The sequence below is a fragment of the Elgaria multicarinata genome, chromosome 3, assembly GCF_023053635.1.
Source record: "Elgaria multicarinata webbii isolate HBS135686 ecotype San Diego chromosome 3, rElgMul1.1.pri, whole genome shotgun sequence".
In the NCBI taxonomy this organism is placed as follows: Eukaryota; Metazoa; Chordata; class Lepidosauria; order Squamata; family Anguidae; genus Elgaria; species Elgaria multicarinata.
Window position 1 is genome coordinate 141,230,408 of NC_086173.1, and position 19,041 is coordinate 141,249,448.

The 19,041-nt window shown below is 44.1% G+C and overlaps 1 protein-coding gene across 1 annotated transcript in view; it reads left to right on the forward strand.

Annotated features, from left to right (window-relative positions):
* FHIT (fragile histidine triad diadenosine triphosphatase) overlaps positions 1-18,388 on the forward strand; it is an 866,513-nt gene extending 848,125 nt beyond the window's left edge. Inside the window, exons 6-7 of the mRNA XM_063123429.1 lie at positions 18,108-18,217; positions 18,304-18,388. Coding sequence (XP_062979499.1) covers positions 18,108-18,209 — 102 coding nt within the window. The 3' untranslated portion in view covers positions 18,210-18,217; positions 18,304-18,388. The remainder of the gene's footprint in view (positions 1-18,107; positions 18,218-18,303) is intronic.
* Positions 18,389-19,041: the final 653 nt, after the last annotated feature.

The window sequence follows — 19,041 nt, forward strand, 5'->3', positions numbered from 1 at the left end:
AGTTGTATTGAAAGGGGAATTTCAGCAGGTGTCATTTGTACGCATGCAGCACCTGGTGAAATTCCCTCTTCATCCCAACAGTTAAACCTGCAGGAGCCCTGCTCTCTTTTGTATCTTGTCACACTAGGCAAGGCTCTTGCAGCTTTAACTGTTGTGATGAAGAGGGAATTTCACCAGGTGCTGCATGCATACAAATGACACCTGCTGAGATTCCCTTTTCTATGCAACTGTTAAAGATACAGGATCCTTGTCCTCTTTCCATATGGCCACCCTAGATAAATTGGAAGCCTAGCTATTTATTTATTTATTTATTTATTTATCATACTTATACCCTGCTCCTCAGCCAAAAAACGCTCTTGGAGCGGCTTACACTTAGCAAAAAAGACAGTCCCTGCCCTCAGGCTTATAGTCTAATAAAGACATGACACACAAGGAACTGGAGTCCAGGAGGGAAGAGGTAAAGAGAGAGAGAGAGATTAAGTGGACTGGGAACAGGGCTGATGGGTTTGTCCTGCTCCCGAAGGAGGGGAGTCCAACTGGAGCAGGCCATGATGTTTCTTCTGCCTGCTCCTTTCCCCTTGGTCCTTCTTCTTCCCCACAGGGCTAAGATGACAGTTTGCCCTGTGGGGGTGGGGGAAGAGTCCAACAGGAGCAGGATCCTGTCCCCTTGGTCCTTCTTCTTCCCCACAGGGCCAAGATCATATATAGCTATGATTTTTCTTTAATTGAAAGATGGGATAAAAGATTCCTCAAAATAATAAATACTTGTCTCAGTGCTAGGGTGACCATATGAAAAGGAGGACAGGGCTCCTGTATCTTTACCAGTTGTATTAAAAAGGGAGTTTTAGCAGGTCTCATTTGTATATATGGAGAACCTGGTGAAATTTCCTCTTCTTCACAACAGTTAAAGCTGCAGGTGCCCTGCCCTCTTTTAAATCTGCTCACAGTATGGCTGCAATATAGCTCCTGCAGCTTTAACTGTTGTGATGAAGAGAAAATTTCACCAGGTGCGACATGCATACAAATGTCACCTGCTGAAATTCCCTTTTCTATGCAACTGTTAAAGATACAGGAGCCCTGTCCTCCTTTTCATATGGTCACCCTACTCAGTGCTACTTTAGATATTTACAAACAGCCCTGTTAACACAGCTTTTCTTTGGCATGAAGACTTCAGAAGAGCAAATGAAGGGGTCAAAACATATTTCCGTCTGAGGGCAAGTAGTGCTGTGCTGAAAAATCCCACGTTCCCCCACCCTTCTCAATCAATTTGATAGGGGATTTTTCTTTCTTTCAAAAAGAAGTGCAAAGGAGAAGAAAAAGTCAGAGAAATTTTCAGGGGTTGAGTGTAAGGTCCTATGCTTACCGTACTTACGAGGTGGCTGAGGTGTGTGTCCTGCCTCTGATTATACAATTATGATTTCAGCAGCCTGTAGCTTCCTAAGCTTTCCACCCTTCAATTAAAGCTCAGGGGAAGACATCATGAGGAACTCCTCCCATAGGGGTTTTCAGATCAGGAAGTACAGGCATCCTGGGGGGCTGCAGAGCAGTAGAGAGATGTGTGATTGAAAGAAAACATACAAACAACACCCTCGGCTCAAAAATACCACTAAAAGAAATTCTAAAGCTCCTAAGGATGCAGCGTGAAAATTGAAATCTCTTTCACGGGGGAAGAAAACTTTCAGAAATTGGGGAATAAACTTTGGTGCAGCATTTGCTCTACCCCTTCTCTGGAGCTTGATACCACACTGCCTCTCCCCCCCCCCACACACACACATGCATTGAGCGGAATGCGAGCCAATAGTGTGATGTGGCTGCAAAAAAGGCAAATGCTGTTTTGGTCTGCATTAAGCTTCCAAATTGCACATGATTTCTTTTTATTGGCATTGGTTAGGCCTCATCTTGAGTACTGTGTCCAGTTCTGAGCACCACGTTTTAAGAAGGATTCAGACAAGCTGGAGGGGGTTCAGAGGATGGCAAGGAGGATGATTGGGGTCTGGAAACAAAGCCCTATGAGGGGAGACTGAAAGAACTTGGCATGTTTAGGCTGGGGAAGAAAAGATTGAGGGGAGACATGATAGCACTCCTCAAATACTTAAAAGGTTGTCACACAGAGGAGGGCCAGGATCTCTTCTCGATCCTCCCAGAGTGCAGGACATGGACTAATGGGCTCAACTTACAGGAAGTCAGATTCCGGCTGAACATTAGGAAAAACTTCCTGACTGTTAGAGCAGTATGACCATGGAACCGATTGCCTAGGGAGGTTGTGGGCTCTCCCACACTATAGGCATTCAAAAGGCAGCTGGACAGCCATCTGTCAGGCATGCTTTAAGGTGGATTCCTGCATTGAGCGGGGGGTTGGACCCAATGGCCTTATAGGCCCCTTCCAATTCTACTATTCTATGATTCTATTATGCAAGTGCAAATAAAAACAAAACAAAAAACCAACATAAAAACCCTTAGGGGAAAAAGGAAGCCTATGGTGAGCCTTACTTGTGAGAAACTGTTGGAGAATTTCGTCTCCCCCTGGAGAAATGTGTTGAAATTGACGCCCCAATTTCTCTGCCCACACATAGGGTGGAGAATTTTGAGAGGCTGTTTTTACACAGCTCTAGGGCAAAGCCATCTGTTCTCCCATATACTGTCTGTTGACCAATAAACTGGGATTATTAGCATATCTTCAAATCCATCCAATTCTTTTATTAGTGCCATGTTTTTTCAGCTCCCATTTTTCCTGCTAGCTGTGCCCTTTTCACATTCTCCGATGCAGATTTTATCCTGCTTAGCAGACAACACTGCATTAGAAAGCTATTTTGTATGGTAGCAAGGCGTATATGATACAATAGCTGTAGGCAAATTAACCACATTATTGTTGTTCCACTGGCAGAAAACTCATTTTCATGTTGATATTAGCTTTAGGTGTGTTATAAATCCATCTTGTAACATTATTAAAGGGGGACATTTTAAAAACAGAGGGCATAAAGCTTCACTCTGAACATTGCCAGCTTCTGCCCGCAGCACTAAGGAAGGAGGAGGGGCTTAAAATGAATGCAAATTTCATCATATAAATTCTGTGCAACTGGAAAATGGTAGAATGAGAGGTGCTGTTGTCAGTGTGGCTGCTATTTTATGTTACAGGGTTACAGCAGAGTTTGGAATGAATTGACAAGCAGTTTCCAAAAGAAGGCAGGCCTCACACTTTAAAAGTGAGGTTCTGTTTTCAGAAAAGAAGCTAAAGCAGAAAGTTTAAGAAAAGATCAGGAGTACATTCTAGGCAGCATGTCAAACCAAGCCTGCACTTATTAATTCTGTTATTTTAGGGTGGCAATTTCAGGAGATGTGTAACTGCTACTGAAAATGGCAGTCACGTGTCTCCTTCTCAGCCTCTAACATCTAGGGATGCTCAATGGATAACTGTGGTTAGATTATTTCTATCCAGGAGAGGTCATAGGCCTTAGCTAGATGGGGCTTTATCCCAGGGCGACCCCGGGATCATCCCCGTGCATCCACAGGGGATCCTGGGATCATCCCTTCTTTGCCCCAGGATCTTGCCCTCCACTTTGGCTCTGGTTTTTCCATGGACTTGGGCTCAGCCTGAGACAGCGGAACGTGTGGGCTGTTGCCACAGGATGACCCGGCTCCGTGCGATTCCTTGCATGGAGCCAGGAGCTGCACCCATCACGGGTAGGGTGGGGGGAGCGGGAATTTAAATTATTATTTTTAAAAAACCTTACCTTTAGCACACGAGCATTCGTGCGCTCCTTCCTCTTTAAAAAAAAAAAAAGGCGGACACGACGCCTCTCCTTATGAGATCATCGTGCGTTGCGTGTAAACGGAGGAGGGATCTCACGTTGAACACAATGCGAGATCTTCCCTCCTCCGTCGTGGGATAAAAGGTAGATCTAGCTAAGGCCATAGTTGGCATGACTGCCTAACTTGGTGAAAGGAATTCCATGCCAGTGAGCCTGAAGGGATTAGGTGGCATTGCTGCCTCTTGTTAGAAAGTCAGTTAGCAGAGTAAAAACAAAAGGCAAAGAAGAATGAGCAATTACCAGCCCACATGCACACGAAAGCTAAAATAATAATAATAATAATAATAATAATAATAATAATAATAATAATAATAATGGAGACCACACTCTTCCCTCAGTCAAGGAAAGGAAATAGCTTTGCTCACAAGTATTCTTGCACTTACAAATGCAAGTACATTGTAGGCTTTCAAAAGAAAGAGTTTGTTCCAAGAGTTTGTGCGTGAGACAGAACAAGCACATATGTGCTCCCAGCAGTGGAGGAATGCACAGAGAGAGTGTGTGTGTGAGAGAGAAAAGAGGTGCAGCAGGAAACTATGTGGTAAGCTATAGAGATACTAAGGATAGCAATGCCCAAAATTCCCATGTATTCACCAGCTAACTGCCAAACTGTCCCCTTCCTGTAACTTGCAGACAAGTCTGTAATATCTCCAGCAGAAACCACTTGGACCTGAGCTAGGGATGGGAGAACCACGGATGCGCAAGCTCATTGAAATTATCAAAATTCCACTTCGAAGCTCAGTTTGCCTCACTCCCATTCTTGTTTGCAACTGGTTTTACTCTTCATTTGAATGAGGAAAGTGTGCATTTTCTCCCAATGAACTAAAGCATGAAAATACACATTTTTGGAAAGAAAGAAAAACATGCATTTTTCAGAGTGCATTTTTAAAAGAATATGATTACAACTTTCGGGATGTGCGAACTTTTCCTGGAAAAAAGGCATCCCATTTGCATTCACATTCACATTTGGGGTTTTGAAGATGGCACATTCTGATGATTAGAGAACTGAAACTAACTTTTCATACACCCCTAGCTTCTGTTGAGAAAGCTGAGTCCACAAGTAACCCTAAACTGTAAACCTGTTCGTTCAGGGAGAATGCAGCCCCTAACAGAACAAATTGAACCATTAATCTCTCGATGTAGGTGTACATCTGGAAGAGTTTTTTTCTGCTGCTTTTTTTTGGGGTGGGGGGAGAAATTCAGAGAAATTTTCAAGTGGATGAGGTGGCTGTATCTTAGCTACAGAAGGTGCCCAAGAGGTGGGGTGTGGGGTTAATTCTTTCTCCCCCTTTTGCAAAACAGTCAGAGCTGCTTGTTGCAGCTGTGCAGCCTGTGTGAAGGTCTGCAACTTTCTGCTGCCTTTTCTGGGGGCTGGGTCAGGATTACCATGGCAACCAGGCTACATGACATCATGTAATGTGATTTCCAAGATTATTTTGGCCTAGCCCCCAGGAAATGCAGCAGAAGGCAGCAGAGGCCCTCGTGGTTCACATGGCTACTGCAAGCAGCTGCAATGGTTTTGTAAAAGTGAAAAAGAAAGCTTTATTTTTTAAAGAACAGAAAAGTCAAACAGCTCATATAATTAAGGAAAGCCAAACAGTGTGTGTGTTGGGGGGGGGGAACCACTAAGTCCATTTCTACACCTGCCTTTTTTTCAGGGATCGTCCCAGGATCATCCCTGTGCATACAAATGACACACAGGATCCTGGGAGCAGGCAGGGACAATCCCTCCATTTTCCTGGGATAATCCGTAGGTGTAGAAAGGGCCTAAATTGTATTCCTCTTTCCCCCCCCCAGTAGTTTTGGGGGGCTTTTTTTGTCTCCCCTCACTCCCATAAGTCACCAAAAAAGGCTGGGCCAAAAATCTCACCCTAGTTACATATTGAACACAATCTCCTTGGACCGACAGCCCATCCATCCACTCCCATTTCATCAGGTTTAAGTTTGAGATGGCAACATTGTCCTGGGCAGTTTTGGATCCCTATTCATGGTAGCCAGTTAAGTGGACGAGTTTGCTTCCTGTTTTCTACCTCGATAGTTCAGCTATTGAAAGCCTATGTCTGGTATCCAGAGCAACTCTTGACCTGGATACTAAAAACCCACAAATGGTGGGACCAAATGGGTCATTGATTTCCCCTCTCCACCCACCACTCCTCTTCTGTCAGTTTACTCACTCCTTGGTTAGCCATGTGCTGTTGATCTCAGCTTGGGAGTGTTGGGGAGAGAGCAAGAGAGGGGAGGTGACTGGAGGAGGAGAAAATGGTTAGGTGAGGGCAGTGTTTTCTCCTCTCTAGTGCCCTTTGTTGTCACTTGGCTCACACAGGGTTTAATTTAGGCCTAATCTACACCAAGCAGGATGTTGCAGTATGAAAGTGGTATGAAAGCGGTATATAAAAGACAGGAGCCACAGCAAGCAGGATATAGCACTATGAAAGTGGTATATGGTATGTGTCAATGGGCCCCAACAGTTGTCAGTAGGGATGTACTCCGCTTCTCCTCGGACCGGAGAAGCAGGAGTGAATTGGCCTGATCCGCCTTGTCCAGAGGCGGAGGAGAAGTGAGTCAGGGGCCTGGAGGAGCATGGCGAAGAGAAGCGACCATAAGAGGAGCGCTCCTCTTTTCGCGGAGCGATCCGCCCGCCATTTTGGATTTTTTTGCCCATAGGATTGCATTGCGGAAAAGATTATTGAATAACTTTTTTGTTTTTAAAGCTATCTTTCTGAAATTTCGTGTGCTTAGAGAGTCGTGCCTGGGGGTCACTTTGAGCCTACTGTCAGCATGCTGCGTGGTGCGGTTTGCTTGCTATAATTTTTGGAAAAATAGGGTAAAAAAAAGCGGGAGAGGTACCTTTTTGAAGTACTGAGAGGCAGATTCAACTCCCAGTCATGATCACATGATCCCAAAGTTGGAGGAGGGGATAGGCAAAACGGGATACTTAGTAACTTGGGATACTGGGAAACTTCTCTTTCTTAGTCTGAACGGACTTTTCCCAGTGTTTTTTAAAACAGTAGCCCCACCAAATGCGCAAACACAACCTGAAATCATATACTAAGCAAATAAATAACAGATAGGAAACACAGCACTGCTACCCACCCTAACCTTGGTGAACAACTGAATAGATGTGGTGCAAGGGGATGAAGTCCCCTAGGGTATGTGGACGTGCCCAGTGCACACACTCTCCCACCCTGGAGGGTCATCAGAGCCCTCCAAAGAGTAACCCAGTGGAGAGACTGAAGCTAATGCCTGTCATGAGTTGAAGTGACAGGTAGCTTCTTAAGACTGGTACTTACTTAGGGCCAGTCAAAAATTGGCATATCCCCCTCCCCCTGGGCACGTCCACTTTCCTCTTACTGGTAAAAGACAGACATAGCCTTTTTAAAAAAATTCTTCTTGTTGTTTATTCAGCAACACTGCTGCTTTTAATTCCACCCCTCCTTTGTTTATTTATTGATTTATTCCGTTTTATACACCCCATAGCCCAAGCTCTCCTGGTTTTTCCTCTTCAGTGAAGTCAGGCAGGCTTTCATTGTGGTTCAACTCCTTATTGTTGTTGTTGTTGTTGTTGTTATTGCTATTAATATTAATTATTAACGATACTATTGTTGTTGTTGTTGTTTAATAATGGCTGTGATCACAGTGCAGACAATCAATTCTGAAGCAAGGATCACAACGCTTTACTCTTATCCTCCTAGCCTCCTAGTAGTTATGGGATGCAAAAGAAAAGGCATCTCTCTGTGCTGCTCCCGCCTCACAGGGATGGTTTGCATTACTGGCTTTGAAATAATCCTTGGCTCACTTCCTTGTGCCCCTAGAAATGTCTGCTGCCTGCCTGCCTGCCTGCCTTCCCCCCGGGGTGCTGCTGTGGTGGGGCATCTGTCGGGACTGACTCCCCCATAGATCTATGGCATATCTCTGCCTGCCTCTCTGCCCACCTGGTGCCTGGGAGATGGGCTTTGTGGTTCGTGCCCAGCAGCCTCCGGCATGCTTGCTCCCAGTTATCCTCCTCTGTGCCCACCTCAATGTGTTACTGCTGGTTTAGAAAGAAACAAGCCATCCTTGGCTCACTTCCTTGTGCCTGCCTTGCAGGGTTGGTTTGCAAAGCGTTACTGCTGGCTTAGAAAGAAACAAGCCATCCTTGCTGCACTTCCTTGTGCCCCCAGAAATGTCTGCTGCCTGCCTGCCTGCCTTCCCTCCCTCCTCCCCTGCCCACCTCGCAGAGATGGTTTGTGTGTGTCTTGCTTTGACTCAGGGGATAAGTCCTTCCTGCACTCACTTAGACTTTTTGAAGTTCCAAATAATTTTTTCAAGTGTGGAAGAAGATTCATATTTAGGGTTATCTATTCCCCAATTCATGGCATGTTGGGATTTCCTTTGAAATGGCCCCTTTGAGCTGTCTGCAGCTTTAAATCCCTGAGATACTGGGGTGTCCGATTTTCAAAATTTCCCCCAAAATCAGGGGAGGCTTGGATTGGCTTGAGGCTTGGCATGCGTATGTATACGTGCATGAAGTGTCATGGTGCCTAATTTGAGGTTTCTAACGTGAAAATTGACAGAGATATAGAAAGGGGTGTGAATTGGGGTTTGGTGTGATGCGTTAGAGGTTAAAGCCCCCCCAAAAAAATCAGGGGATGATGGAATTTGCTTGGAACTTGCCATGAATGTGGATGTGCCTGCTTCCAAGTTTTAATCTGTCAAAATGTCGGAGAAAAGCGCATGTCTGAAAACGGGGTGTCTGATTTTCAAAAAATCCCCAAAAATCAGGGGAGGCTTGGATTGGCTTGAGGCTTGGCATGCATGTGTATACATCTATAAGCTATCATGGTGCCGAGTTTGTGGTTTCTAACGTTAACAGAAAAAAAGTTGTCGGCTTTTTTGGATTTCAATGCAAGCCTATGGGGGGGGGGGGAAAGCAGAGCTCCAATCCGGATCCAGAGCTTCGCAGCGAACCGGAGCGGACTATAGGCGGATTGGATCGGAGTGGAGCGGACCCGATCTGGAAGTTGTGGATCTGGAAGAAAACCGGATTGGGGGGTCCGTGCACACCCCTAGTTGTCAGTGCACTTCAATACCACTATAAAGCAGTAGTGTGGCTCCTGCCTTTTATATACCGCTTTCATAGTGCAATTTCCTGCTTGGTGTTAATTAGGGCTTTGTTTAAGAATATGAGAAGATTATGCTCGGTATACATTTTGAAGTGAACCCACCTGATACTACACCTCTCAGATCAATGTGTGAATCGGGATGCTGCTATTTGAATTTCACACCTCTCCAGATTTTTTTATTTTTTTATTAATCTATCAGTTTGGGTATTGTTGTTCTTTTGATTAATCTACCAATTTGGGTTTTTCTTAGTTTGTCATTTTTTTCCACTTGTAAAATTGGTTGATCCATTTTGAGGTGGTTTTTTTTTTTTCCTAGTATGAAGTTCAGTTCATTCATCTAGAATTTTTAGAATTGTTTAAAAGATTTGGAGGAAAATGCATATCAATTTTTGGTGCACATTTCTCCTAATGTAATGCATTTTAATGTAATTTTTTTTTTTGCTAATATATTCATTTAGGTGTGTACTTCCCCATAATATAAGCATTCTTGTTTGCATTTTATTTTATTTGATTATGGGGGTGGATTGGAGAACACAAGTGCAAAATTCAGAGAAGTGAAGCCTTTGAACGATAACCTGAGTTTCGGTTCTTGTATTCATTCAAAAGTGTGGAATGCAAACTGCACAAATTTCTCCTCCACCCCTAGCTAAACCTGTGTCTTCTATAGGCACAGCTGTAGAAATGCACACCCTGGCTGATCAGCTGCAGAGGTGAGATTGAACCAAAGGCACGGATCATGAAGGTGTTGCAACATGTAAGGGTATGCCCCATAGACTGAATGTTCACCATTCCTGTATTAAATAGTTATTGCCTGTCTTTATGTCTTAAGGTTTATAGGCAATATAAAATATTTGATGGGGGTGTTCTATGCCTGTCTCATTCAGCTCAGCATATTTCATCTAAGAGACGATTTTTGAGAGATTATAGGAGGATTAGCAATTTGGGTAAAGGGAAGCTGAGCTCTATGGAATCACAATTTGACATATGTTGGTTTGTTTAAAGTTAGTGGAACAAAACAATCAGTGGTGCATGCTAATGGTATTTTCAATTCCCTCATGTCAGCTGTACACCTTGGCTAATATCTGAAAATCTGGAAGGATGAAACTGGCCTTTTTCTTTCCCCAAAAAAAGTACTTTGTTTTCAAAATGAAAATCTAAACCCAAGATAATTTCTCTTCTTACTTTAGGCACGCTGCTGTTAACCTTTAAATGCAATCAATCTTTGATGAAGCTAAAACTGCTCTGTAAGGACAGTAATGGATTATCAAACTTGGTCTTGTGGCTTACAAACTGGACTCTCTACAACACTGGCTTTTGGTATGCAGCTTGCTGTAATTATAGTCCTATCACTGGATAAACCCCGATAGTTTTGGAGGTACCTCTATAACCAATTGTACAACAACAACAACAACAACAACAACAACAACAACAAGGCAGATCTCTGTATAACCAATTGCTTAGCAGTAGTTCAGTTCATATGACCACAGAGTTAAAAGAGGCAGATGTTCACACATGCATAGTTAGTGCATTATAACTGCATTATTAAGTGGTAATGTGAATGTCTGAATAATACGTTGCAGATTAATCCCCATAGCCATTCCATCTCATATTGTCTCAGATGCAAAGCTTTTCAGTAGAGTTGTTTAACGTATCGTGCTGCCAATCATCAAGTGCCCAGTAATGAAGTGGAGAGAAATCAGCTTGTATACATCCTATCATTAGATGTTTTCCTCGCCCAACAGATTAGCTGTTCATCTGTGGCTGGATGATGTGCAGTAGACATCTGGTATGGGATGTGAACACACAGCCGCCCACAATGCGAGTAAGTCAGGGAAAGACAGACTTCAGGCTTCTGGGATCTACCTGAGGTCTTCCATGGAGCCCAATGCAAAATGGTGGGTTGGGGGCAGAGCCAATTATTTACTTAACCCCATGAGACATATTCTGTCCTGCATACAACAATATATATTACAGATCAGGGATTTCTAACTTAATTTGGTCCTAAACATTGCTATTTTTAAGCTATTGGAAGTTGGTGGAGACCCTTGCCAATCTCCAGCAAATCACTCAGAGATCTACAAGTTGATTCCAATCAGCTTTCTGCCCACTCCTGAAGTATGCACCCTGAACCTGTCAGCATACCATACAAGAGTGAGCTGTGGGACAGGGAGTGGGGCTGAATGCAACATGAAAGGCATGGGTTTGTGGGGAAGTTAGCGTGTCATTGCACCACCTACAGTACTGTCCCGCCAACCCACTCTCAGTCGGAATCCTTCCCATGGGGCTATAAATTGCACACGAGCACAGAACCAACCTTAATCCACTAGACCCACATCCACCATGCCATTAGTTGTCTGAACCTGTTTTAATGACCCTTGAAACACTGGGACAGAAAGTTATGACTCATTGGAAAAATGCCTGTCACTTTTAAATAGCACTTTTAATATGCCCATCATCTAAGGTCTTCAACCACGGAGGCTCAGAAGGAGGCAACAAGGGAGAGGGTCTTCTTGGTAGTAGTCTCTAGAGTGTGCTTGCTGAGCGCTTCGTAGCCTACCCTCTTCCAGCTGAGCCGGGCCGAACGCTCGCCATTGGGCACATCCGAGGCCTCTGGAAAGTGCACAATTTATTTATTTTATTTATTACATTTTATTTATTACATTTTATTTATTGCTCTCTGGGCAGTTCACAAAAGCTAAAAACAGTAAACATTTAAAAAGCATACAAAATTTAAAAACCATCAGAGACATAAAAACAACAGTATAAAAACAGCAGCATCCGATTCCCACGGCACGCCATTAGCATGCTTGGGGAATTGCGCAATTTCCTGAGGTCTTGGACGCTCACTTTCCGTCCCTCCCCCACATGGCTATCGGGGCCTGAAAGGGCCTCTTAACCCTTGTGTTGAGGCCCTTTCAGGCCCCGATGGGAGCAGGGGGGCAGGAAAGCCTTAGAACCTTTAAGGACCCCATTGGTGGGGCATGGAGGCCATATGTGGGATGAGGAGGACTACCACAATTTCCCCAAGGCTGAGGAAATTGTGCATTTCACCCCTGCGCCTGACAGGACCAGTGCCCCCATTGTTCACGAAGGCGCATTTGCCAGGGCCCAAGAGGGCTGAGTGTGGGGCATCTGGCAAGCTCACAGGCCCCTAGCGGTCCCTCAATTAATGAATGATTTTCTCAATGAGTGCCATCTGGTGGCAACATTGTTATCTTTTTAATTCCTGGTTAAGACTTTCCTCTACTCTCGGGCATATGGAAGCATATTTGTAAGGTTTTAATCAAATCCTGGATTTATTTATTTATTGTTGATTGTTTAAAATTGCTGTGGGGGGTGTTTTTATGTTTGGATGTAACCAGTTTTTGTACTGTGCATAATATTGTATTTTTAAGGTTTTTAATCTTTGTAAGCCACCCAGAGAGCTTTGGCTATTGGCCAATATAGAAATGTAATAAATGAAATGAAATGTTCAACCCATTGTGGGTAGACATGTATCTTGCAAGGAGACATGGATACAGAGCAGGCTTCCCCAACCTGCTGCCTTTGAACTCTGTTGGACTGCAACTCCTATGGCCATGTTGGCTTGGGGATGATGAGAGTTGCAGTCCAACATATCTGGAGGGCAGCAGGTTGGGAAATGCTGATGCTAAGGCACGCTGCATCAGGCTTTGGGATCCTTCTTAGACAGACACAGGTCGTTCACCATCAGGCTTTTTCTTCACAGCAGAAGTGGACCCACCTTGATGATTTGCTTAATGGCTGAGGTAGAAATCTAAATAAGAAATAAATATTCCTCCATAGGAGTGAATGGCACTCATTCACTTATGGAGAAAAGTAAAGAGGTGCACTTCTCTATACCACTGAGTTGGGACTAATGCCTCATGTACACCGTGAGGCCTTCCGGGATGGGGGCGGGAGGATTCCAGGCTTACCTGCTTCCAGGATTGTCCCACTGCATCTAAACGCCAGTGCGCCATCCCGGAAGTCAAGAGGGACATTCCGGCGTGGTGATTTTTTGTTTGTTTCTGGGGGTTTTTGAAGGAGGAGACAGTTGTGCAGCCCTGATCCTGCTCAGAAAGTAAGTTAAAAAAAAAAACCTTGAAACATGGTGTCGAAAAGCACCGGCAGCCATCCCAGCGATGGTGAAATTGCTACCCCACCCCACCCCTGATGGGCAGAGAGTCACCCAACGCAGCTCTATGTCCATTTGAAGGGCCCCACAACTTGTGGGGAGGAAGGAGGACCTGAGTGCCTGCACCACACTGCCCATGGTCCTTGGGGTTGTCCTGGGACCACGGGGAAAATTGGGAAAAGCGTGGTCCGAGTTATTCCAGGACAACTGAGAGGTCATCCCCGGTTGACCTAAGGATCCCCTGGGCATCATTTGGTCGCAAGCTGAACCCGGGATAACTGGCAGGTGTAGATTAGGCCTAGATCTGCTGTGTTTTCCCCAGTGACTCCAGCTGGGTGAGTAAGTAGCTGACTTATTTTATTGCGCAGCTTCGCAGAAAACTCTTCGTGATGGCTGTGAATCTGCAGTTGCATCATATAACTGACGCAGCACAGATTCGCAGCCACCACAGGGCTTTCAGGGCATATAGACAGCCCCCTGGATCCACTACACCACTCTATATGTGATGGACAGATAGGCAGCCACCCAGATATATGAGAAAGGAGAAATGTTTTGGAGGGACAGAGCTGATTGAAAAAATCTCTCTTAGCCTGAATGGAGAAAATGTTGGTTCTGTTGCACAGGAACATCCTGCAAGGCACCTGCTAATGGAAGAGAACCAAGGGCCATAATAGTATCATGGGATTTGTAAATAAATGGTAATGGTTAATGAAGAGAAACTGTTGGACTGGGAGTCAGGAGATCTGGGTTCTAGTCCCCACTCATCCATGGAAACACACTGTGTGACTATGGGCCAGTCACAGACTCTCAGCCCAACTTACCTCACAGGGTTGTTGTTGTGAGGATAAAATGGAGAGGAGGAGGATTATGTATGCCGCCTTGTGTTCTGTGGAGGAAAAAAGGTGGGATATAAATGCAATAAATAATAATAATAATAATAATAATAATAATAATAATATCTTAAATTCATTAAAACTTAACACCATACATATCAATAGGTTAGACTGTCTCGAAGCCGCAGACAAAATCACACACTGCTCAGCAATCCTCAAGAGCCAAGAAAGATTTTGTTTAAAGCACCCTACTACAACTCCTTGCCATGCAGTACAAATATAAATGCACTCTTTCTAAGATGTGCCCTTCTTCAAGCAGATCATTACTGATGTCTGACTTCTTGGGTTTCCTGATAAATTACCCTCCTCTTTCACCTCAAGCAGAAAATGCTCTTCCACCAATAAGCACCGACTGTCACTTTTGATCACTTGTAAACAGTGAGGCTCTTTGAATATTTCTCTTTGTGGGGGAAAAAGGGATTCATTTCCTCACCCGTGTCTCCCAGTGTGAAGTTGCTGGCAAAGCTGACAACCAGGTTTTTCAAGTTATGTTATTAAAAGTGATAGTACCACAGAATGGCCTACTGATGTTGTTGTTGCCGCTACTGCCGCAGTCCTTGAAGGAAGCGGAATATGGTTGTATAACTCATTCACATGAAGGGTCTCTCTCGTGGTCTTTCTCGTGCTCTCTTTGCTTCTTGCCCTTTACAGCAAGAAATCCACACTTCAAAAACGTACACAATTACTGTCACCTCTCAAATCTAGGGTTAGCCATGGCTTTGACACATATATTTGTTGTAGGACTTTTCAATTGATGAGGAAATCACAAGAGAGTGCAGAACCAAGGCCAGTTCCAAGCCAGAGGAGTCTTCAGCAAGGTGGTGCTCTCCTACATTGGAGGACCCCAAACTGCCATTTTAAATTACCCACAATCCCCCAGAATAATGTTGGGTTGAGCACTCAAGGGCACTGTGGGAAAATGTAAATGGTGACAACTCCCAGGAACAGCCCAGGCCAGTGTCAGCAAGTGGACCCTGATGGGGAACTTGGGCCTAGCTGCTGACACCAGCCTGGTCCATACAATTCTGCAATCAGCCGAATATTAGTATTTTCATTGGCTCTGATATAAAGATGGCAGCCTACCGCTTCCTAGCCCACTCATGTCCTGCTTTTTGGTTTCCCATGGGCAGCTGTTTGGGTGCTGTGTGAACAGAATGCTGGACTACAGAGGCCTTGGATCCGATTCCATAGTGCTCCTCTTGTGTTATTATGGCCTTAATGGGCTGCTTCTTTAAGAGCAAGCCATTGCACTGCTCTCAGTAGGCTCAATCCATAGATAATATTTGGTTAGGAGATGTATGTGGTGGGGAAACACTGTAAAACACCCTGCTGCACATTTTGTTTTTCTTTCTCCACAACACATGTAAGCCTTAGCTAGACCTAAGATTTATCCCATCTTCTCCCCACCCCACCCCCAGAAACACCCCCTTTCCCTTCTCACCAACCTCACGTTTGTGACTTCGGGGAGGCAGCTGACTTGGGCCATAGCTAGACCTAAGGTTTATCACAGGATCATCCTGGGTTCATCCCTGCCTGAGCTCTGGATGCCCTGTGTGGCACTTAGATGAACAGGTTTGACCCCAGGACAATCCTGGGATAAACCTTAGGTCTAGCTACAGCCTGAGTCTTCTCTACCCAGCTGGGAGGGGGAGGGGAGCTCAGAGTCCTGGATCCATAGGTGGAACACTGTCTCCAACCTCAGATGCAGGAATCTGAGATATCCTATGACCACCAGATGCTGTCAGAGGCCATCGGATTGCTCTGTTAGTTATTCTTCTACAGCCTTCTGAATCAGTCATTGAGTTAGAAAGAGGATCCTCATGTCATATTTTTGGTTGTATGTGCCTCAGATTTTTCCAGCAGATATGCACTTAGCACATGAGATGCCACATGAACCAGATATAATGTAAGACAGGAGAAGGTTGCAGGAGCATGAATGCAGAAGTTTACCAGTTCTCCTGTCTTGTGAGGGAAAGTTCTTCTCTTTCTCGGGTTGCCTATTTTGTTTGGCCAGTTATTTTCAGTAAGCACAGAATTTGAAGTATGCAGGACTATCCATACCATTAGAGCGAGGCGGTCACTTCAGACAGCTGGCTTATCTATACGGCTTGTTCACCCTGACCCAAATATGCATATTGGTGTTTCAGGACACATGATGCAGCCGTCCATTCACCGTAGCACCGGGTTTTTAACATGATAATGTGCATTTGCGATTTACCATAACTTTTGGATCACAACCTAGTTTGCACCACGTTATGGTTATGTGTTGTTAGGGGAGTTAAATCTCATCTTGACATGTGGGCATAGTTTTGAGGGTAGGACAAAGTGATTGGCTGATTTCCCGCCTTCCCACCTATCGGCTGCCTTGTTCCTTCGTGCCGTTTTCAGTTTGAATTCTGTGATTCTGCGGAGCTCCACATATAGTGGTTATTAAAACAGACAGGGGGAAAAGGGCAGCCAGAGGGAGGAGACGTGTTCAGTCCCCCTCTCACATCCTCCTCTACTGCCTCATTCCTTCCCCCCGTCCCGATTTGTCTCTTCTATGAATCTGCAGAGCTCCGCATATAAAATTTATAAATTCCCTCATTTCTCCTCTGTATCATCGTATATGCACATGTGCAAATTAATAATTGCACTACAAAAACAAATTCAGAAGATAAATCGCTCTTCCTGCTGCAGTGTGACGCTCTTTACCTAGATTCGAATCAACGAAAATTTGGGTTTATATTCAATAAGGAGCAATCCCGTTGTCGTATAGACGGGGGTGGAGGCTAAAACAGGGGAAAAGTGGAGAACACAGCTGAGTGTGCCACATAGCCTGCCCTGCAAACCCTTGATGAACGTGCTGCTTTCAGGTGTGGTGGAAGATGCTGCCCTGACGTCAGTGTTGAAGTAAAATCAAACACCAGTCCAGTCAGCTTCTCTACATGGAATGGAGCAAGTCTGACATTTTGTCCTTTGCCTCAGGCAACAAAATGTCTTACCAACATGAGCCATAGATGGGTGGGGTAAGGATGGGTCAATTGCCATGGCCTCTTCCCCTTCGAGAACACCCCACCCCCATTTATGAAAAGTAAAAAAGGCGTTATGAAAGCATTGTTTCAGACTGAACCCTTAAATTCACTTACCAGTCCCACTGAACACTGGGGGACTCCTGAGTGAACAGTCATAGAAAGTGGGCTTTACTTCTGAGTGAAGATGCACTATAATTCTTTCCTTCATTTTTCTTTTCCTCGTTTGTTGGAATTCTTTTAGTGATGATGATCTCTCCCTGCCCCCAGTTCATTTATTTTATTCCCAATTCCCCATGTATCTGTATCAGTTGTAATAAGCTGACCACACTCAGCCCATGGCAAAAGCTTTATTGCATTGTAAATTACACCCTGGAATAAGGTTAGGACCTGGTGACACAGAAGGCTTCTCCTAGGAAAATGGTTTTCACTATGGTCCTCCCAGTTGCTTTAAGATCCACTGATCATGTCACAATTATAACACAATCCTATGCATGGCTACTCAGAGGTAAACTCTACTAAGTTCAGTTGGACTTATTTCTGGGTAAATAAGTATAAGATTGCACCTGAATTTCTCCATCATCCAAATTACTTCTCAGACATGGTCGTGTTTCTGGAACTGATTCATTCAGCATTATTAACAATTTTGTTTTGTTTTGCTTTGCTTTGTTTCTCTCTCTCTCTCTCTCTCTCTCTCTCTCTCTCTCTCTCTCTCTCTCTCTCCAGTTTTCTTCAGCTTTTTGCCCTCCATATCTTTCTTCCTCCACTACATGATCAATGTACTGCCCATGTGCTTTGATCATTGCAAAAAAAGATGTCTTGATGCAATAGTATGTATGAATTGCTTTGAGATTTGTGTGTTTTAAGTGTTTAAGTGTATGATGTGAGTGTTTGTGTGCATGGATGCTCCAGTTCTGGAATAACATTTTGCAATTCTCCTCATTAACCTGAAATTCAGGAGTAAGTGAAGTTCTGAAACAATGAAGGAACAAAATGGGGAAATTGCTTCTCCTTCGTCATAGCATCCACTGATTCTAGCTTTTCTTATAAATATCTACTGATTATCCTCATCTTCATGCATTTTTTTTAAGTTCAGAAGCCTTAGCTTCCTGACAGCATTAATTCAACGTATTCCTCATATATATATTTTTCCTATCAAGCTCCAGCGTCATGACAAAGAGGCGGAGGATTCCCCCAGCAAGTGGAGATCTGAGGACGAAATGGCAGCAGAAGCAGCAAGCCTCAAGAAGTATTTTCAGTGAAACAGGAGGTAACTTGCCATATATAAAGCAGATGAGTGTAAATCCTCTAGTTATATGACACCTTATATCTTGGCACTCTTGTTATAATCCCCAGAATTGTTGAGAAGTATCCCATGAGGCTTTGGCACACAGGTTCCAGCATCAGGGCATTTAGCATCAGAACAGGAGAGCAAACCGGCGTGCAAGAGGCTTATGTTATGCACCTCTGCTAAAGGAAAGGAAGAAATCCAAGGAGGAGGATGGTCCTATGGGTCACATCTGGCCCAGAGGCCAGAAATTAGACTCATTTCTCCACAGCTGTTCCATAACAGGATGGACATTTTCCTCAGTGAAAATAGAGCAGAGCTAACAGCTTTTGCTCCCCTTGCTGAGGACATATTGAATTCCCCAGATCTTTTAATAACCTAACAATGCCCCTGGCCCAAAATATTTAAGTGCTACCATGTATGAAAGATAGTGGGGGTTTTGTGGGTCCCAATCCACAACTTAGTTAAGAATGTGGGCAAAACTAATGATTAAGGATGGTGGAGGATTTAGTCTGATTTGCATTTTTCAGTGAACCCATCTAATTTGCACTTCCCAGATTAATATGAGAATCAGAATATAGTTATCCTTGGGATTACACACTTCTCTGAATTTTGTGATGTGTTGCTCAGATCAAAAATTGCATACAAAAATGGATATATTAGGGGAAATTGCATACAAAATGCATGTGTTAGGTAAAATTGTATATGAAAAGAATTATGCATTTTGGAGGGGAAGGTTCTCCAGACTTTGTCTCTTTTTTCCATCATCTTTGGCCAATGCCTAAATATTGTAGTGGTTGAGTATT